The 19,438-nt window shown below is 42.2% G+C and overlaps 2 protein-coding genes across 2 annotated transcripts in view; both read right to left on the bottom strand.

The window, feature by feature from the left end:
• LOC133048186 (coiled-coil domain-containing protein 162-like) overlaps window positions 1-14,690 on the bottom strand; it is a 68,900-nt gene extending 54,210 nt beyond the window's left edge. The window contains 3 exon segments of the mRNA XM_061131807.1: window positions 5,906-6,071; window positions 9,098-9,215; window positions 14,639-14,690. Of these exon segments, the coding sequence (XP_060987790.1) occupies window positions 5,906-6,071; window positions 9,098-9,121 (190 nt within the window). The 5' untranslated portion in view covers window positions 9,122-9,215; window positions 14,639-14,690.
• LOC133048187 (uncharacterized) overlaps window positions 14,620-19,438 on the bottom strand; it is a 35,806-nt gene continuing 30,987 nt past the window's right edge. Inside the window, exons 13-15 of the mRNA XM_061131808.1 lie at window positions 18,355-18,466; window positions 16,693-16,742; window positions 14,620-14,815 (exon numbers count right to left, since the gene is read on the bottom strand). Of these exons, the coding sequence (XP_060987791.1) occupies window positions 14,620-14,815; window positions 16,693-16,742; window positions 18,355-18,466 (358 nt within the window). The remainder of the gene's footprint in view (window positions 14,816-16,692; window positions 16,743-18,354; window positions 18,467-19,438) is intronic.

Raw genomic sequence — 19,438 nt, forward strand, 5'->3', positions numbered from 1 at the left:
GACCATTGTATCTACTACTGTGGGCAGGAATCCCTTAGAAGAAATGGAGTAGCCATCATGGTCAACAAAAGAGTCCGAAATGCAGTACTCTCAAAAATGACAGAATGATCTCTGGTCGTTTCCAAGGCAAACCATTCAATATCACGGTAATCCAAGCCTATGCCCTGACCAGTAACGCTGAAGAAGCTGAAGTTGAATGGTTCTATGAAGACCTACAAGACCTTCTAGAACTAACACCCAAAAAAGATGTCCTTTTCATTATAGGGGACTGGAATACAAAAGAAGGAAGTCAAGAAACACCTGGAGTAACAGGCAAATTTGGCCTTGGAGTACGGAATGAAGCAGGGCAAAGGCTAATAGAGTTCTGCCAAGAGAATGCACTGGTCATAGCAAACACCCTCTTCCAACAACACAAGAGAAGACTCTACACATGGACATCACCAGATGGTCAACACCGAAATCATATTGATTATATTCTTTGCAGCCAAAGATGGAGAAGCTCTATACAGTCAGCAAAAACAAGACTGGGAGCTGACTGTGGCTCAGATCATGAACTCCTTATTGCCAAATTCAGACTGAAATTGAAGAAAGTAGGGAAAACCACTAGACCATTCAGGTATGACTTAAATCAAATCCCTTATGATTATACAGTAGAAGTGAGAAATAGATTTAAGGGGCTAGATCTGATAGACAGGGTGCCTGATGAACTATGGATGGAGGTTCATGACATTGTACAGGAGACAGGGATCAAGACCATCCCCAAGGAAAAGAAATGCAAAAAAGCAAAATGGCTGTCTGAGAAGGCCTTACAAATAGCTGTGAAAAGAAGAGAAGTGAAAAGCAAAGGAGAAAAGGAAAGATATACCCATTTGAATGCAGAGTTCCAAAGAATAGCAAGGAGAGATAAGAAAGCCTTCCTCAGTGATCAATGCAAAAAAATAGAGGAAAACAACAGAATGGGAAAGACTAGAGATCTCTTCAAGAAAATTAGAGATACCAAGGGAACATTTCATACAAAGATGGGCTTGATAAAGGACAGAATTGGTATGGACCTAACAGAAGCAGAAGATACTAAGAAGAGGTGGCAAGAATACACAGAAGTGAAGTCACTCAGTCGTGTCTTGACTCTTTGCGACCCCGTGGACTGTAGCCTACCAGGTTCCTCCGTCCATGGGATTTTCCAGGCAAGAATACTGGAGTAGGTTGACAATTCCTTCTCCAGAGAAGAACTGTACAAAAAAGATCTTCACGACCCAGATAATCACAATGGTGTGATCACTCATCAAGAGCCAGACATCCTGGAATGTGAAGTCAAGCAGGCCTTAGAAAGCATCACTACAAACAAAGCTAGTGGAGGTGATGGAATTCCAGTTGAGTTGTTTCAAATCCTGAAAGATGATGCTGTGAAAGTGTTGCACTCAATATGCCAGCAAATTTGGAAAACTCAGCAGTGGCCACAGGACTGGAAAAGGTCAGTTTTCATTCTAATCCCAAAGAAAGGCAATCCCAAAGAACTCTCAAATTACTGCACAATTGCACTCATCTCACATGCTAGTAAAGTAATGCTCAAAATTTTCTAAGCCAGGCTTCAACAATACATGAACCGTGAACTTCCAGATGGTTTTAGAAAAGGCAGAGGAACCAGAGATCAAATTGCCAACATCCACTGGATCATCGAAAAAGCAAGAGAGTTCCAGAAAAACATCTATTTATTGCTTTATTGACTACGCCAAAGCCTTTGACTGTGTAGATCACAATAAACTGTGGAAAATTCTGAAAGGGATGGGAATGCCAGACCACCTGACCTGCCTCTTGAGAAACCTGTATGCAGGTCAGGAAGCAACAGTTAGAACTGAACATGGAACAACAGACTGGTTCCAAATAGGAAAAGGAGTACATCAAGGCTGTATATTGTCACCCTACTTATTTAACTTATATGCAGAGTACATCATGAGAAACACTGGGCTGGAAGAAGCACAAGCTGGAATCAAGATTGCCGGGAGAAATATCAATAACCTCAGATATGCAGATGACACCACACTTATGGCAGAAAGTGAAGATGAACTAAAGAGCCTCTTGATGAAAGTGAAAGAGGAGAGTGAAAAAGCTGGCTTAAAGCTCAACATTCAGAAAACTAAGATGAGGGCATCTGGTCCCATCACTTCATGGGAAATAGATGGGGAAACAGTGGAAACAGTGTCAGACTGTATTTTGGGCTCCGAAGTCACTGCAGATGGTGATTGCAGCCATGAAATTAAAAGAAGCCTACTCCTTGGAAGGAAAGTTATGACCAACCTAGATAGCATATTAAAAAGCAGAGACATTACTTTGCCAACAAAGGTCCGTCTAGTCAAGGCTATGGTTTTTCCAGTGGTCATGTATGGATGTGAGAGTTGGACTGTGAAGAAAGCTGAGCGCCGAAGAATTGATGCTTTTGAACTGTGGTGTTGGAGAAGACTTTTGAGAGTCCCTTGGACTGTAAGGAGAACCAATCAGTCCATCCTAAAGGACATCAGTCCTGGGTGTTCATTGGAAGGACTGATGCTGAAGCTGAAACTCCAGTACTTTGGCCACGTCATGCGAACAGTTGACTCATTGGAAAAGACCCTGATGCTGTGAGGTATTGGGGGCAGGAGAAGAAGGGGACGACAGAGGATGAGATGGCTGGATGGCATCACATACTTGATGGACATGAATTTGAGTAGACTCCGGGAGTTGGTGATGGACAGGGAAGCCTGGCAGGCTGCGATTCATGGTGTCACAATGAGTCAGACTTGACTGAGTGACTGAACTGAAAATGTATTTGAGCAAAGGTTAGAAGGAAGTAAAATTATTTCACTTGTTAGAATATTTGGATTATGCGTGATTTTTCTCTTTTCATTATTTCCATTATTGTTTATAAAATGCTGTGTGTGCACTTTTACACGGTCACTTCCCATCAAAACTGTTATGTGCTGGCAGGTGGCATTACATTAAAATACAGGTACGGAGGAGGGCCTACCTTTTCTTAGTTACACACTGATAATGCTCCTCCTTTGGGCCTTTTTCTGTGGGGTCACACTGCTCAGAGGGAGCAGGGATGGTGGGCATGGGCAGGGAAGGCAGGCTGTCTGTGAGGATGGGGTGGTTGCCATGTGCTCAGAGGGAGCAGGGATGGTAGGCAAGGGCAGGGAAGGCAGCCTGTCTGGGAGGATGGGGCAGGTGGTTGCATGTGATCATGGAGGGGGGCGTTAGTGGGGGAAGGAGGAGACTCTCCACTAGGAAACAAACGAGCCGTTTCTTGTGCCTTTCCACAGGAGGGTTCCGTGTGGGAAATCAGAAAGAGAAGAATCACAGTGGCCCAGCCTCCATGTGAATACTCAGAGCCAGTACCTTTTGTTCCTGAAACCCTAAATTCAGTGTGTAGTGTCTGGGTTTCTTTGGTCTCCTAATCCTTTACAAGGAAATCATAATGTAAACTCCCACATTCTGATTACATCCTCTGCTTCACACTGACTCCAAAGGGAGTTGCTGGCCTTCAGGGAAGGAGAGAATTTGGCCGGGTCCACAGAACCAGTCCACAGTGTCTAAGAGCTGCTTCCTCTGTCAAGTGGGAGGACCACAGCTGAAATTTGAAGTGTTTCTTTAAAAAAAAAATTTTAAGTACATAAGTCTACCTAAGTCCTTTTATCTAACTCCAAATAATTCTGAAATGGCTAAAGGGAGTTGGGTGGGTATATGAACAGATCCATCTCATCTTTTCACCTTAGTTCTCCTTGCCTCCTCTGGGAAGCAGGCCAGGAACTAAGCAGCCTGGCCTTTAAAAAAGATGATTATCTTACAGTGGAATTTTTTTTAGTTCAGTTTGCTCTTTATCTATTTTCAGCAAAGCAAAGTATGTAAAACTTTGTACATTCTCCCTGGAGCACAAATGTTTTTACTGGCAACATGACAACACATAGGTCTTTAATTGCACACCTCGGAAAGCCTGGACCCCCAGATATTTCAATGGTTTCCAGTTTAAAAGCATAAAAATGGTAAGAAACCAATTTCCTTCATCCTCAGTTCTAGGTCCTCAACAATTGGGCCTTATTTCCTACTACCCCTCAGTGTTGCACTGGTGGGTTCGTCATTCTGGACTGGCCACGTGTAGTCCTGCCTGTTACCATCGCCAGCATCCTCTTTTCGTCCTCCTCCAGAACAAGCCCTCTTATTTTCCTCCATTGATTCAAGTGGGGGTAGGTTTCCCCAGATCATCTTCCCTGTGGGCTTCTCCCCTCCCAGCTGCTATAGAACTTCCTATGCAGGGACTTCTTCTGGAAACACAGCTCTGGCTCTTTCTCATCTCCATGTAACACCTGTCTCCCCTTCTCGAGGTGGGGGTGGCATTTTTCCTGGCCTATCCTCCTTTCTTCTTTTCCTCAACTAATGTCCAGCTCCATACCCTCCCAACATCCAGCTCTACTGAGAACACTGCAGTTTATTTTCTGAGTAAACCCCTTTTACAACAGTCCCCAGATTAGCAAAAGGAAAGGAGCTAAGAGTGCGTTGGAACTTCTGTAATTTTTTGATGCTTATTGAAGACTTGCTAGTAGGCCTGCAGTAATTCTGAGCTTTCTCTGCTGGGGCAGCACCAACCCCATTCCTTCATGCTGGCTCCCCTCAGATATAGGCATCAATTTTCCTCCTGGAACAAGTCAGAACCTCCCACAAACACTTCCTTGATGCACTGGCCAGAGAGGAATAGATTCAAATTATATCACATTTGTTTTAAGATCACTTTAAATAGGGATGTTACCTCATTGTTTTGGCTCTTCTCACACTTTAAAATCCTTGGCTACTATGTTATAATATATTGCTATCAATTAATTTTTACATGACTAATGACATAATTTGGATGGGAGTCAAATTATTAAAATAGTAAGACTAGTTTCACTGCTTCTGATAAACCCAGTTTACTAAGCATCCTCAGTGTCTTTATCTCATGTGTTTATCTGAGAAATCATGCTGAGTTGGAGTTCCTGGAATGGGCATACAAAACTAAAAGCTCAATTGTTCTTATTAATAGGACTACCAATTAGGTCATTGTTAGCTACCTAAGGGCTGTCTGCAAGCTTTTGACAGTGAATACTTGGCTTTGACCTTGCCACACTAGTTCAGGAAGGCCAGGAGGGGAAAGCGAATGAAAGCAAACTAGTATGTAAAGGGTACTTGTACATCCTTCTAAACTTCTTCATATTCTAATCCGCAGAACCACCTTCTAAGACAGGTATCACCACCCTTATTCTACAGATGACAACAGAGACCCAGAGAGTAAAGGGCCCAGCCTCCAGTAATCAAGTGACAGAGGCAGGGCAAAACCCCAGGCCCCCCAATTCTGACTTGGCATACTTCGTGGTTTAGCCAACAAATGTGGAATCAATCAGTTTGGAGACAGTATATGATGGAACTTTCCCTTTGCCATTCTGTCATTTATGAGGAAATATTTTAGTCCTGTCTTTCTGAGCATTCCTGGAGGCTCAGACAGTAAAGTGTCTGCCTGCAATGCGGGAGACCTGGGTTCGATCCCTGGGTCAGGCAGATCCCCTGGAGAAGGAAATGGCAACCCACTTCAGTACTCTTGCCTGGAAAATCCCATGGATGGAGGAGCCTAGTAGGCTACAGTCCATGGGATCACCAAGAGTCAGACGCAACTGAGCGACTTCTCTCTATATCTTTCTGAGCATTAAGGGCTTCACAGTAATTAATTAGATGGGGGAAATCTTTCCATAGTGTATACTGTATATGTATATCAAATATTACATTGTTCACTCAAATTTTATTCTTCAACTATGCCTCGATAAAGCTAAAAAAAAAAAAAAAAAAAAGCACATCATGGAATTTCAACTGAATATTGAAGGCATTTTAATCACCTTTAATCACTTACCAATACCCTCAGTTCCTCCCCAGTCACCTCTCAGAGGGTTAGGACTCAGAGGAAATTCAAAACATGCTGGACAATTTCCAAGTTTAGCAAAACTGAAAAGGTAGGCCACAATGTCATGGAGAGGGGCTATCAGCTGCAGAGTTAGCTTTAAGGCTCTAAAAGCTGCCTGTGAGTAAAATCAATACAAAGAAATAAGTTTCAAGAAATTTCTAAGGTGATACAAAAATATTTGAGCATTGATTAGGCACAATATATTTAAGAATTTTTAAATAAACATTTTCACAGAATAATACATGATAATAGCTACAGGATAGTATCTGAAAAAGTGAACAACAAACTTTTCATGAACTCAGGTTATATATGTCTTTTGACAAGGTAACTCCTGCTAGGGAATTAAAACAATGTGTTTCTCTTTCTTTAAAGCCATTGGTGGCCAAAAACACATCAAAATATGATTGTATTACCAATGTCAACGAATTACAAAGTTCACAAATAAATTCCTAGCAGGGGACTCATATTCAGACAACATTGCCCTGAGGGCTGTTATTTCTTCCTACCTGTAAGGAAAACATAACTACTTATCAACATAGTTTAAACACTAGACTGAAAAACAAACAATGGATCTTAAATATCAACATTCAGCAAAGGAAAAGAGAAAAATTATGACTTAACTGCAGAAAGTAGCAGTTTTATATTTTTTAAAAGCCCTAAAAAATTTTCATGGTGAATAAATGAAGTAAAGGGTAGTTCTATTTCTGACTTTTTGAGGAACCTCCACACTGTTTCCCGCCATGGCTGCACAGTCGTCTTTCCTACGAACAGCGCACAAATGTTCTCTTTTCCCCACAGCCTCACCAACAGTGTTCTCTTGTCTTTTTTAGTAACAGCCATCCCAACAGGTGTGAGGTGATATCTCATCACAGTTTTGATTTGCATTTCCCTGATGGTTAGTGATGTTGAACACCTTTTCACTTATGTGTTGGTCATTGGTATGTCTCCTTTGGAAAAATGTCTATTTTGACCATTTTAAAATCAGATTATAGGTTTAAAATTTTTTTCTTTGTTTTGTTCTTGCTTTTGCTATTGAGTTATATGAATTCCTGACATAGTTTAGGTATATATAGTTTGCAAATATTTTCTCATTATGTAGGTTGCCCTCTCCGTCCATTGATTTGTTCCTGTCTCCAAACTGATTGATTCCACATTTGTTGGCTAAACCACAAAGTATGCCAAGTCAGAATTGGGCATTTTGGATACAACAACAAAAGCATAGGTAACAAGGGCAAAAATAAACAAGTGAGATAATATCAAACTAAAAATCCTCTGCTGGCAAAGGAGTTTTTTTCCCGGTTTTCCGCTAAGATTTTATAGTTTCCAGTCTTAACAGTTATCTTTAATCCACCTGAAGTTAATTTTTGTGATTGGTGTAAGACAGGGATCCAGTTTCATTCTGTTGCATGTAAGATTATCATATATGATCCAGCAAAGCCACTTCTGGGGATATATCAAAGGAAATAAATCAATATATTAAGGAGATTATCTGCACTTCCATGTAGCATTACTCACAATAGCCAAGATATGGAAACAACCTGAGTGTCCAGTGTATGGATAAATAGATAAAGTAAACATCACACACACAAGCATACACACACACAGGAATATTATTCAGACATAAAAAGAACTGCCATTTACAACAACATGGGTATGACATTTACAACAACTCAAATGACATTATGCTAAGTGAAGTAAGCCACAGAGAAAGCACACTATATGATCTCACTCATATGTGGCATCTAAAAATGAAGGTCAAACTTACAGAAAGGTGGTTACCAGGGGATGAGGGAAATGGTGTGATGTGGTCAAGAGGTACAAACTATTTATAAGATAAATAAGTTCTGAGGATCTAATGTACAGCATGGTGACTATAGTTAAGAACACTGTATTGTATACTTGAAATAATGTTAGAGTTGGATAAGCATTCTTACCTCCAAAAAACAAAAAAAGTAACTATGTGAGGTGATGAATGTATTAACTGTGGTAATCACTTTATAATGTATATCAAATCATCATGCTGGACAATTTAAATATATACAATTTTATTTGTTAATTATACCTCAATAAGTATTAGATGGGAGAAGGAGATGGCAACCCACTCCAGTATTCTTGCCTAGAGAATCCCGTGGACAGAGGAGCCTGATGGGCTGCTGTCCACAGGGTCACACAGAGTCGGACACAGCTGAAGCGACTTAGCATGCATGCATGCTTGGAGAAGGAAATAGCAACCCACTCCAGTATTCTTGCCTGGAGAATCCCAGGGACATAGGGGCCTGGTGGGCTGCCGTCTACGGGGTTGCACAGAGTCAGACATGACTGAAGTGACTTAGCAGCAGCAGCAGCAAGTATTTGTTGCTCAGTCATGTCTGACTCTGCAACCCCATGGACTGTATGTAGCCCTCTGTCCATGGAATTCTCCAGGCAAGAATACTGGAGTGGCTTGCCAATCCCTTCTCCAGGGGATCTTCCCGACCCAGGGACTAAACCAGGATCTCCTGCATTTCAGGCAGATTCTTTACCATCTGAGCCACCAGGGAAGCCCCACACCTCAAAAAAGTTGCGGGGGCAGGGCGGGGAGAAAGGGTGAGAAACCTAGATTGCTAAACAGGTTTTCACTTAAAAAGAAAAATCAGAATGTTCGCAAATTGACATTTTCAACACTGCATTTTATTTAGTTAATACTTGAATGCATATGTATTTCTATATCTATTCTTTTTTTAAATATCTATCCTTTTTAATGGTTACCCTTTATAAGTAAATGAGGCACTTAGAGGAACTCCTCAAAAAACAGGAACCAGCTAATTACTGTGATTAAGTGTGATCTCAACCTCTCTTCAGCTTCAACACATCAGGGTGGGGTTTTCTTGGAGCTGGGGAGGAAATTAAGGATTAATAAGGAGTCTCAGAAGCTCCATTAGTGTTCAGTAATGACTACAGAGAAGCAGAACGATGAAATAACGAGGCACAAGGGAAATTATAATAAAGCAAGCAAAAATATGAGAAGCTGAGAGATTTCAGTTATTAAATGTTCCTGAGGAAAAAAAACCCAATAAGAGATATTCTCTGAAACTGACATGTTTAACTGGGGGACATAAAAACAGCCAGTTTCCATTCTGGCACACATAAAAAAATACAAACCTTTTCTGGCAGAGTTTTGAACATAACCAGCACTTCAGAAGGATGGGGTATGAACCATAAGTTGAGGAAGACTTTCCCATCAGCAGACAGCAAACGCCGTGGCCGGGGCTGAAAACTCCTGCGGTATGAGAAGAGAGCTCCAGTAGCACAGCGTTTCTCTCTAAAGGGGGCTCCCGGTGTGAACTATTTATACCTCCACCCTCCAGCCGCAGTGCCAGAGCCCGCATTGCAGTGACACACACATCCAGTGTCTAAGCCCGAGGGCAGCAGGACTCCTTTTCAGGCAGCTCACAAGGGGACACAGTTATAAATAACTCACCGGGAAAAGAGCAGTTGGGCTGGTTTTAGCCTCAGCTGTGTTGGGAGGAAAGCGTGGGCACAGACGCAGGGAAAGGTGTGATAAGAAAGGAAGCAGAGAGCGCATGAATTAGGTGCTGACACCATACTGGGGGTGACAATTTTCTCACTTAATTCTTATGACAAACTTAGGACGTTCCTATGCTGTTCCTGGTTCATAGAGGAGAAAACGGAGGCCCTACCAGGTTAGAGGATGAGATGGTTGGATGGCATCACCAACTCAATGGACATGAGTTTGAGTAAACTCCTGGAGTTGGCGATGCCATCCAACCATCTCATCCTGTAACCTGGTAGGGCCTCCATTTTCTCCTCTGTGAACCAGGAACAGCATAGGAACTGTTTTGATTGAGCATCACCAACCCAGTGGACATGAGTGTGAGTAAACTCCTAGAGTTGGTGATGGACAGGGAGGCCTGGCGTGCTGAAGTCCATGGGGTCGCAAAAAGTTGGACACGACTGAGCAACTGAACTGACTGACTGACTGACCAGGTTATAAAGATCTTGCTTAACCAACTCGTTAGAGAAGTTGAGATTTAAGCACAGATGTGTCCAGTTCTAGAATTCAGGCTCTGGAGACCAGCCTCTGTTTTCCTTCCTTCCCCACCAGATTCCTGTCAAGCTCTCCAGACTCTGGCCCTCTTTTCTCTCCTCCTTCCTGTATTGTGCTAAGCCGCTTCAATTGTATCAGACTCTTGGAGACCCCATGGACTGTAGCCTGCCAGGCTCCAGTGTCCATGGGATTCTCCAGGCAAGAATGCTGGGCTGGGTTGTCATGCCCTCTTCCAGGGGGTCTTCCCGACCCAGGGATCAAACCCACATCTCTTAAGTCTCCTGCATTGGCAAGAGGGTTCTTTACCACTAGCTGGGAAGCCCCTCTTCAAATATTGGGTTGGCCAAAAAGTTGGTTCAGGTTTCCCTGTAAGATGTTACAAAAACTTGAATGAAGTTTTTGGCCAACTCAATACTTTATCATTTCTTAGGCACCAGTATAGCAGTTTTTTTGTTACAAACATAATTCATATATGTCTGGTTTAAGGATTCACACAAGCCCAGTTGCCTACTGTCTCGCCTGGGGTATAGAACATGGCCAGCTCCTCTGAAGCGCCTACAGTTCCTCAGTCCCAATCTGCTCCACCTTGGCTGGCAGTGACTCAGACCACCTCAGTCAAAAAGGGCAAGAACTGAACACTCCTCACCCCCACCCCCACCCCGATCCTGGGCTTCGTCCTGTGTTAAGAGAACCATAACCTCCAAGTCCTCAAAATCAGAATCCAGGGGTTTTAGATGCTTCCTTCTTTACCCCTCAGGTCCTACTGACCCCATAGCTCTCTTCTGCGCAGTTTCCATTCACACTCCATTGTCTATAGCAAGGACTCTCAATGGGAGGGTTTCACCTTCTAGAGAGCATTTTGGAAATCATTGGGCCAGTTTTTGATTGTCATTATTTCTGGGTCCTTAGGAGAGATTCAGATGACCCATTTCATTTCCTAAAATAAAATGTAATTCATTTTAACTGAGGTCTAATGTTTTCCATATCAAACATTCTGAATATGAGACTTAAAATTTTTAAAATGCTACTTGGGTTAGTCTCAAGCCTCAGGGTTTTAATTAGGTAATTTGAAGTTCAGAAACAAAGTATGGTGGTGTTAGCTTGGAGAACTCTTATTTCAGCCACCAAAAGTCAGACTATCCTGTCCTGGAGCAGATCAAAATCAGCTTAATCTTGTCCTATCTCTGTTATTTACTCAAAGGTGCTCCAAAGAAACACTGACAATTAACAAGGGGCACAGCCAATCACGTGAACTACATTCCCACCAGCACCTTCAATTCTTTACTTCTTTGTAGTTACAGCCCATCTATCTAGCAAAACCCCAACTCTGGATCCCTCTAGCTAGTCTGCTTTCTGCTTCTAGGCGCATGTTGCTGAGCACAGCTGGAGGAAATCACACTGCTAATTTTATTGATGCAACAAATAAATGGTTTCCAGTCTGAGCTGTGTCACGCCAGGAAAAACTGGTTTTCTTTCCTTTGATCAGCTCTCATGTCCATTTCCTTTTTTCAGTAACTCCAAATCTTCCTTAAGCCTCATACCAGATTCCTAGCAGCAGATGATGACATGGTCTATTATTTCATAATTGAATCAAAGGGGCTGGAACTGCCTCCACTTCCTGAGGGCTCATTTCCCCCCTCCCCATCCTCTCTTTCAAACCAAGGTCCAAGGCAGAGGTACACACCCAAGGTATGAAGTGAAGATAGGCTCTACCCTCAAGGATCTTACATTCCAGAGGCAGCTAGACCTGCAAGCATGAGGCTGTGATGGATGTGTGGAGGAATGGAAGTATGTGAAAGTGGAGAACATCTAGACTAACAAGAGCCTGAGACTTGTTGGGAGACCAAGGGAAGAAATTCATAGCTGGTGCCTCTGAGCTGTAATTCATTATCTCCCCTTCCACATCTGTCCTCCTAATGGCATGACCATTCTTTTTTCCCCCCATTAAAAAAATGTGATAAAATATACATAAAATTTACCATTTTAACTGTTTTTATGTGCACATTTCAGTGGCATTAAGTACATTTACACTGTTGTGCAACCTACCACCATTTATCTCCAGAAAAAAAAATTTTTCCATCTTCCAAAACTGAAATTCTGTATCCATTAAACAACAGCAAGACTATCATCTTTTTATTCACAAGACAGAGAGACTCTGGGTAACATCCTAGATTCCTCTTCCTTCTCCTCTTTCAGCTCTGCATTAAATCCAGCACCTAGCTGATTTAACTTCCCTAAACATCTCCTGTCTGTGCAGTTTGAGTAGGTTCCTAAATGGTCACCAACAATCATCTCAATCATCTTGCCCCCCTTCTCCCTGTTTGAAAGTGAAAGTGAAAGTTACTCAGTCATGTTCGACTCTTTGCAAGCCCATGGACTGTAGCCCGCCAGGCCCCACTGTCCACGGAATTCTCCAGGCAAGAGTACTGCAGTGGGTTGCCATTTCCATCTCCAGGGGATCTTCCTGACCCAGGGATTGAACCCAGGTCTCCTGCATTGCAGGCAGATGCTTTACCATCTGAGCCACCAAGGAAGCCTGTTTGTTGAAGGCCAAAGAGCAGACTTCTGGATCTTGCCTGTTGCACTATCCATTCTGCTTCCCCAGCTCATCCTCATATACCCAGCAACAGGAGCCACTGGGAGGTCCACATGGCTGTCTCATATCATGAGATATGCTGTCTCATATCTACGTGGGTCTCCCAGCTTGAACTGAATTTCTTTCCTTGTCCACCTGAAACACTAGTCTTTTCAAGACCCAGGTTAAGTGAACCCCCCTCCCTGAAGCCCACCTAGTTCTTTATCCCCACCTCCCTGATCCTTCAGATAACACTGAATATTTCCTGGTGGGTTCTTTCGTTATACTTTAATTTTATTCTTTATCACAACATTTGGTCATTGTCTATTTCCCCTTGCCTGAAGGGCAAGAACCATGTTTAACTCATTGCTATGCAGCTCTTGGCATCAAGGCTACCATGGACCATTGTTCAGTTTGTGCCCTGAGGCAACCAGCAGTAGCTAAAATCCAGTCTATACTTGACTTGCCAAACTCTGCACCCTGGCATGGGACTACCCCTGCCCAAAGGAAACAGTACTTTCTTATAATCCTCATAAAGCAGCCATGTGGGAGAGTGGTGGGTCTGCCTGTCACACAGTAAGGGCTTGAGTATTAGTGTCCTCTCTCTTTGTCCCTTCTTCAATCACCCATCAGCCAACACCACTACTCCTTGCTCCTGGGAGTATGGCCAAGTGTCAGCCTAGTCTCCAGACTCCAGTCTCCCCTAGAGTCATGAAGGGCACAGAGCCCTCATGGGGCATCCTTCTTTGGAGGAGAGCTTCCCCTGGCCCCTCTTCTATTTAGGTTCTGGTTCAGGGGCAGGGTGTATCTGCTAAAACTAAACAGTATGTTTCAGCCCCTTAAGGATTAAGTAGCATCTTAGACTTTTAAATAGACTATAGAATATATGGGACTTTTCTAGTCAAGGAGATGGCAAACACAAGCAGGGATGCCTCCTTTCTCCCTTTCCTTGACCATGGTCATTGTCAATCAATCACAACAATTTCACAAGCTTGGGGTGTCTTAGAATCCTTAGCAGGACACTAATACGTTGTTGAATCTACATTTAAAATAAAGTATTTATTCTTAATATAACCCAACTCCTTATTTTAGGAATAAGGAAAGGACCTCTATCCATGACCATCATTCCTCACCTCTGTCCCTTCATCTTTAGCTAATCTTGACCAGAGTCAATGACACATTTACCTTTGCAACTCCAGTATTCATAGCAAAGTACTTGATACTAAGTAAGCACTGAACAAACAATGGTTGAATAATCCATGAATGATAAGGGAGCAAAAGAGTGGTCTGATACAAGCGGTCTTTCAATTCCCTTCTATCTTTCTGTTCTATGGTCATATTTATTAAGTATTAACCTTACTCAGCACTAAACTCTCTGCCATGCCATAAGGGAAAGAGTAAGGAGGGAGGCAACTTCACCCTATAGGGTGTTTCTGCTCACTCTTGGAGGCTATGTAACTATGTAATACCCCCTTCTTTTCCTTAAAGGAAATGTGGTCACTTACAACAAACGTATGCCAACTCCTCCCTCCAAGTGAGTGAACTCTAGGTCGGCCGAATTAAAAACATTTGGAAAATTGGATAAGGCATGCTAAGGAAGTATAGAAGCAGCTCCACTCTTATCACTTAATATCATTATATATATATCAGAGAAGTACAGGACACTGATTTACCCAAAGCACTGAAGTATAGTTTTTTTCCTGAATATTTCTTCTACTCCACTGAGTAAAATACTCAAAGCCACAACAGTTCTAGACTATGTCTACTTATTTGCTTATTTTAGATTCTGGCTTATATAAAAGGGTGTGACTGATGAACATTTCTGGGTACTCCAGGGCAAAACAAAACTTCATAGATTGAAAAAGCAATCATACAGCTCATAAACAAAGAACTCTTTCTGTATTCAAATACAAAGATACTCTTATTCTTAGAGTATTAACTCTTTCTTTTGCCCTTCTGGACAGAAGATCAAGGTTAAATACCAAACTTAATAAACCTCTCCCCTGGGAGGAGTGGGGAGAGGATGGGGGAAAAACAAGCTCAAAAGAAAATTCCACACCTGGGGTCATTCTTGAGGCCATCATCGGAGTCCCTCAACCCCTTCTTTTCTTGTCGTTGTCCCACCATGAAAAAAGTATCTCTGATGGTAGGGAAATCGTCCAGTAGGGCTCTCAGGCTGTTGCAGTATGCTATGATCTGCCCCCGAAGAGCATAGTGAGACATATGTCGGTTGAACCTGAAAAGTCAGAAGAAGAGATAATGTGGAGAGGTGAATTCAAGTTGTTCAATCTCTCACAGAAGTTTGAGGATCTAAGTCCCTGGAGACTTTTCAAAGAGAATAGAGGACTTCTGTCAAGAAGAAACTTCTGACTTGGTCAGATTGCTATTGCCTGAACACACAGGCATGAACCTCTTCCAAGTGCCTCTTATCTGTCATTTCTGATGCTGCTTCCTCTGTGTGTCAGAGGACAGTTCAATTTGCTTTCATCCAGGAAACATTACTATGAAAAAGATAGTGGAGGTGATGGAATTCCAGCTGAGCTATTTCAAATTCTAAAAGATGATGCTGTTAAAATGCTGCATTCAATATGACAGCAAATTTGGAAAACTCAGCAGTGGCCACAGGACTGGAAAAGGTCAGTTTTCACTCCAATCCCAAAGAAGGGCAATGCCAAAGAATATTCAAACTACCCCACAATTGCACTCATTTCACATGCTAGCAAAATAATGCTCAAAATCCTTCAAGCTAGGCTTCAACAGTATGTGAACCAAGAAATTCCAGATGTACAGACTGGACTAAGAAAAGGCAGAGTAACCAGAGATCAACTTGTCGACATTCACTAGATCATAGAAAAAGCAAGGGGATTCCAGAAAGACATCTACTTCAGTTTCATTGACTACACTAAAGCCTTTGACTGTGTGGATCACAATGAACTTGTGGAAAATTCTTAAAGAGATGGGAACACCAAACCACCTTACCTGCCTCCTGAGAAAATCTGTATGCAGGTCAAGAAGCAACAGTTAGAACCAGACATGGAACAACAGACTGGCTCAAAACTGGGAAAGGAGTATGTCAAGGCTGTATATTGTCACCTTGCTTATTTAACTTATGTGCAAAGTACATCATGTGAAATGCTGGGTTGAATGAAGCTCAAGCTGGAATCAAGACTGCTGGGAGAAATATCAATAACCTCAGATATGCAGATGATACCACCTTAATGGCAGAAAGCAAAGAGGAACTAAAGAGCCCCTTGATGAAGGTGTAAGAAGAGAGTGAAAAAGCTGGCTTAAAGCTCAACATTAAAAAAAACTAAGATCATGGCATCCAGTCCCATCACTTCATGGCAAATACATGGGGAAACAGTGGAAACAGTGACGGACAATTTTCTTGGGCTCCAAAATCACTGCAGATGGTGACTGCAGCCATGAAATTAAAAGATGCTTGCTCCTTGAAAGAAAAGCTATGACCAACCCAGACAGCATATTAAAAAGCAGAGATATCACTTTACCGACAAAGGTCTGTCTAGTCAAAACTGTGGTTTTTCCAGTAGTCACATATGGATGTAAGAGTTGGATATAAAGAGGGATGAGTGCCGAAGAATTGATGCTTTTGAATTGTGGTACTGGAGAAGACTCTTGAGAGTCCCTTGGACAGTATGGAGATCAATCCAGTCAATCCAAAAGGAAAGCAACTCTGAATATTAATTGGAAGGACTGATGCTGAAGCTGAAACTTCAATCCTTTGGCTACTTGATGCAAAGACCTGACTCACTGGAAAAGACCCTGATGCTGGGAAAGACAGAGGGCAGGAGTAGACAGGGTCGACAGAGGATGAGGTGGTTGGATGGCATCACCGACTCAATGGACATGAGTTTAAGTAAACTCTGGGAGATGGTGAAGGACAGGGAAGCCTGGTGAAGGACTGTGCTGCAGTCCATAGGATTGCAAAGAGTTGGACATGACTTAGCGTCTGAACAACAACAATAGGACTGTTAAATAGGCTTATTTAAACACAAACCAGCTAACTAATTGTCCAGATTTCTATATCATACTGCTGTTTATTGAGTTCAGAGTCAGAAATCAGATTGTATAGTTTACATATTCTATACTCACTTCTGGCAATATTCAACTATAACATCTCTCTTGACTTTCCCAATTTCATCCTGTGATAAAAGAGAATGACAGTTTTCCTATTAGACAATTGGCTATAAGAATTCCCCAAGCTAATACATGTGCACAAACTTATAGCCAACTTAAAGTGGGAGAAGGTCACACAGTTGAGATGTTCTTTCTGCAGGTCAACTTATTGGGAGGTACTCCCACTGTGGGTCTTTTCTATTCCTGCACATCTTGTGAGTACACCAAGAATTCAACGCCCTGATCATTCTTTACCTGAACCATTTCTTAGGGTTATGTTCGCAGAGAGCAGTCTGGAGGGATGAGGTATTGTCTCCCTCCATAAAATAGAGCAAGTTTGCTATAATAGAGGTAGATCCCTAAACTCAATATTCTTCAACTGTGACACGGAACTGTGTACAACCCTCGGCTCCTCCATGTTGCCCCTGTGGGACTTGGGAGGCAGAGAAATGACACAAACATGAGGCTCATGATGCTGGCTCTGCTGTGAGTAACAAAGTTCTTTTTCTCTGACCTAAGAGCCTAGCGTTCGCTGTCAGCATCCTCAGAGCAGTAACAGGCTACCTTCTTAGCTTATAAGTAGGCTAAAATCCAAGACCTTGACAAAACTGACAATTATCTTGCCTGAATCCTTTCTAATCTGATAGACATTGGATATTCCTGAAGGGCAGTTAATGAGCTAATACATTTTCACTTGGTCAGTATTTTTTTTAATATTATAAAGAGTAATTTATGTATCAAAGCAATTTACGTAAGTACTTATTAGAAGGAGTCGTTTGCCCACATCATTGCTGAGCAGTAATCTAGAAGGCCTAGCTTCCATCATAATCAATTTGTAGAACTGGATTAGGTAAATTGAAGTCCTTCCTTTTCAGTCATAAAAGAACAAAGCCTAGAGATGATAAACCTCATCATTTCATTCCCAAATAACTATATATTAGCCTAAGGACTTCCTCATCAAAAAAGTAATGAATAATGAAATAATATTCATAAAATTAAGCAGCACTTTTAATTGACTAAAGGTTTAAATTTTATGGAGAAGGAAATGGCAACCCAAAGGTTGCTGCTGCTACTGCTAAGTCACTTCAGTCGTGTCCGACTCTCCGCGACCCCATGGACTTCAGCCTACCAGGCTCCTCTGCCCATGGGATCCTCCAGGCAAGAGCACTGGAGTGGGTTGCCATTGCCTTCTCCGGTACCCACAGGTTAGGTTAGTATAAAACCATTAAATAGAAACATGGTCGTAGTTAGTGTCTGAAAAACATAGTGGTTATGTCACCAACCTAACAGGTGAATTATAGATGGCAAATGCCCTTGCTCACCTTGTCTAAAACCTCCTAAGTACCTGTGGGTCACTCAGGAACCATCAAATGTTTCCAAGTAGGTACTGAAATTCTTTCTGTTTAGAAAGTGACAAAGCATAACTGCCCTTGGAAAAATGTACATATTTTAAAAACTAGACTGCAATTAGCTTGATTTCCTTCCTTTCTATTTCTTATTGAACGTTTCCAGTTCTTTATATTTTCAATGGTTTCATCCAAATAGGCTGAAAGCAACAAGTTCCAAGTTAAGGATTTCTTACTTGCTCAAATGTAAAAGATGATGAGATCTTTAGGGAGCCCTTCTTACTATACTCACAAGGTTTTTCATTCTGTCAGCCATGGCTTGTTTCCTGAGGAGGAAGGCATTCAGCATCATGTCCCGCAGCCCCACCTTTTCTAGTTGAATAGACACGAAAGCTTCCGGAGCCCTGGCAAGTGAACAGAGGCATGTGAGCCCAAGGCAGGAGATGAGTGCACATACAACCAGAAGACAACTTGAGGCTCTCTGATGGACAGGAGCACCTGGGGCTGCAAACGGGGCACTGAGGCAGGAGAGCAGGTAGCTCTGCCTCTCTGGTCCTCACTTGCTCCAAGTGTTTCTCTTATGTTCATGGGGCATGCTGCTGTGTCACCATCCTTGGTGGGGACCACACTGTACCTAAAGCATGCACCAGCAGTCCATCCCGACTCCCAGACTTCATAGCCTGGCCCAGTGTTTGTACTCCCAGTGTCCCTTTGTGCCTTCCTGGTCTGAAATGTAGGGGCCCCTGGACTGATGTGGCCTTGTAAGGGTCCTCTCGACTAGACACATTGGTCTTAATTCTCCCATCCAGACAATGGAAATGTGGATTTAGGACACTTGAACTCTGGCCATGTGTCAGATTAATGGCATCTTGAGGAATAGGGAAGATTTGCCTGTCATTTTCTTTTTCATTCTAAATTTGCCAGGATTAGACTAGAGTGTCATTGGTATGCCTCAGTTATTCAGAGTATTTGTAATTATTACAGAATACAAATCTCTTTCTTTGTCACAGTGAGAAGAGATCAGGATATAACAGGATGTCCCTAGTTTATAGATACATATCTGTAGAGACCCTGCCTCTCTAGACAGTTACCATTCTATTATTCTAAGCAATGGAAAAAACCCTTGGTAGGATAGCGAGGGTAGTTCTGTCCTTTTCTGTTTAAAATAGAGGTGGAAAACTTGGACATGCTCATACTCTTCTTCCTTATGTTCTACCTTCTTTGGAGTTTGAAAAATAGAGAGGGAAGGAGGGAATACAGGAAGAGAAAGATAAAGGAGAAGAGGGAGAAGAGAAAAGAGGTTGAAATTGGGAACTGTTGACTCTCCTTCATAGACTTGAGCATATTAGAAGAAGCTAAGCCTTCTCAGTGTTCAT

The sequence above is a fragment of the Dama dama genome, chromosome 28 (assembly GCF_033118175.1).
Source record: "Dama dama isolate Ldn47 chromosome 28, ASM3311817v1, whole genome shotgun sequence".
Taxonomy (NCBI): domain Eukaryota; kingdom Metazoa; phylum Chordata; class Mammalia; order Artiodactyla; family Cervidae; genus Dama; species Dama dama.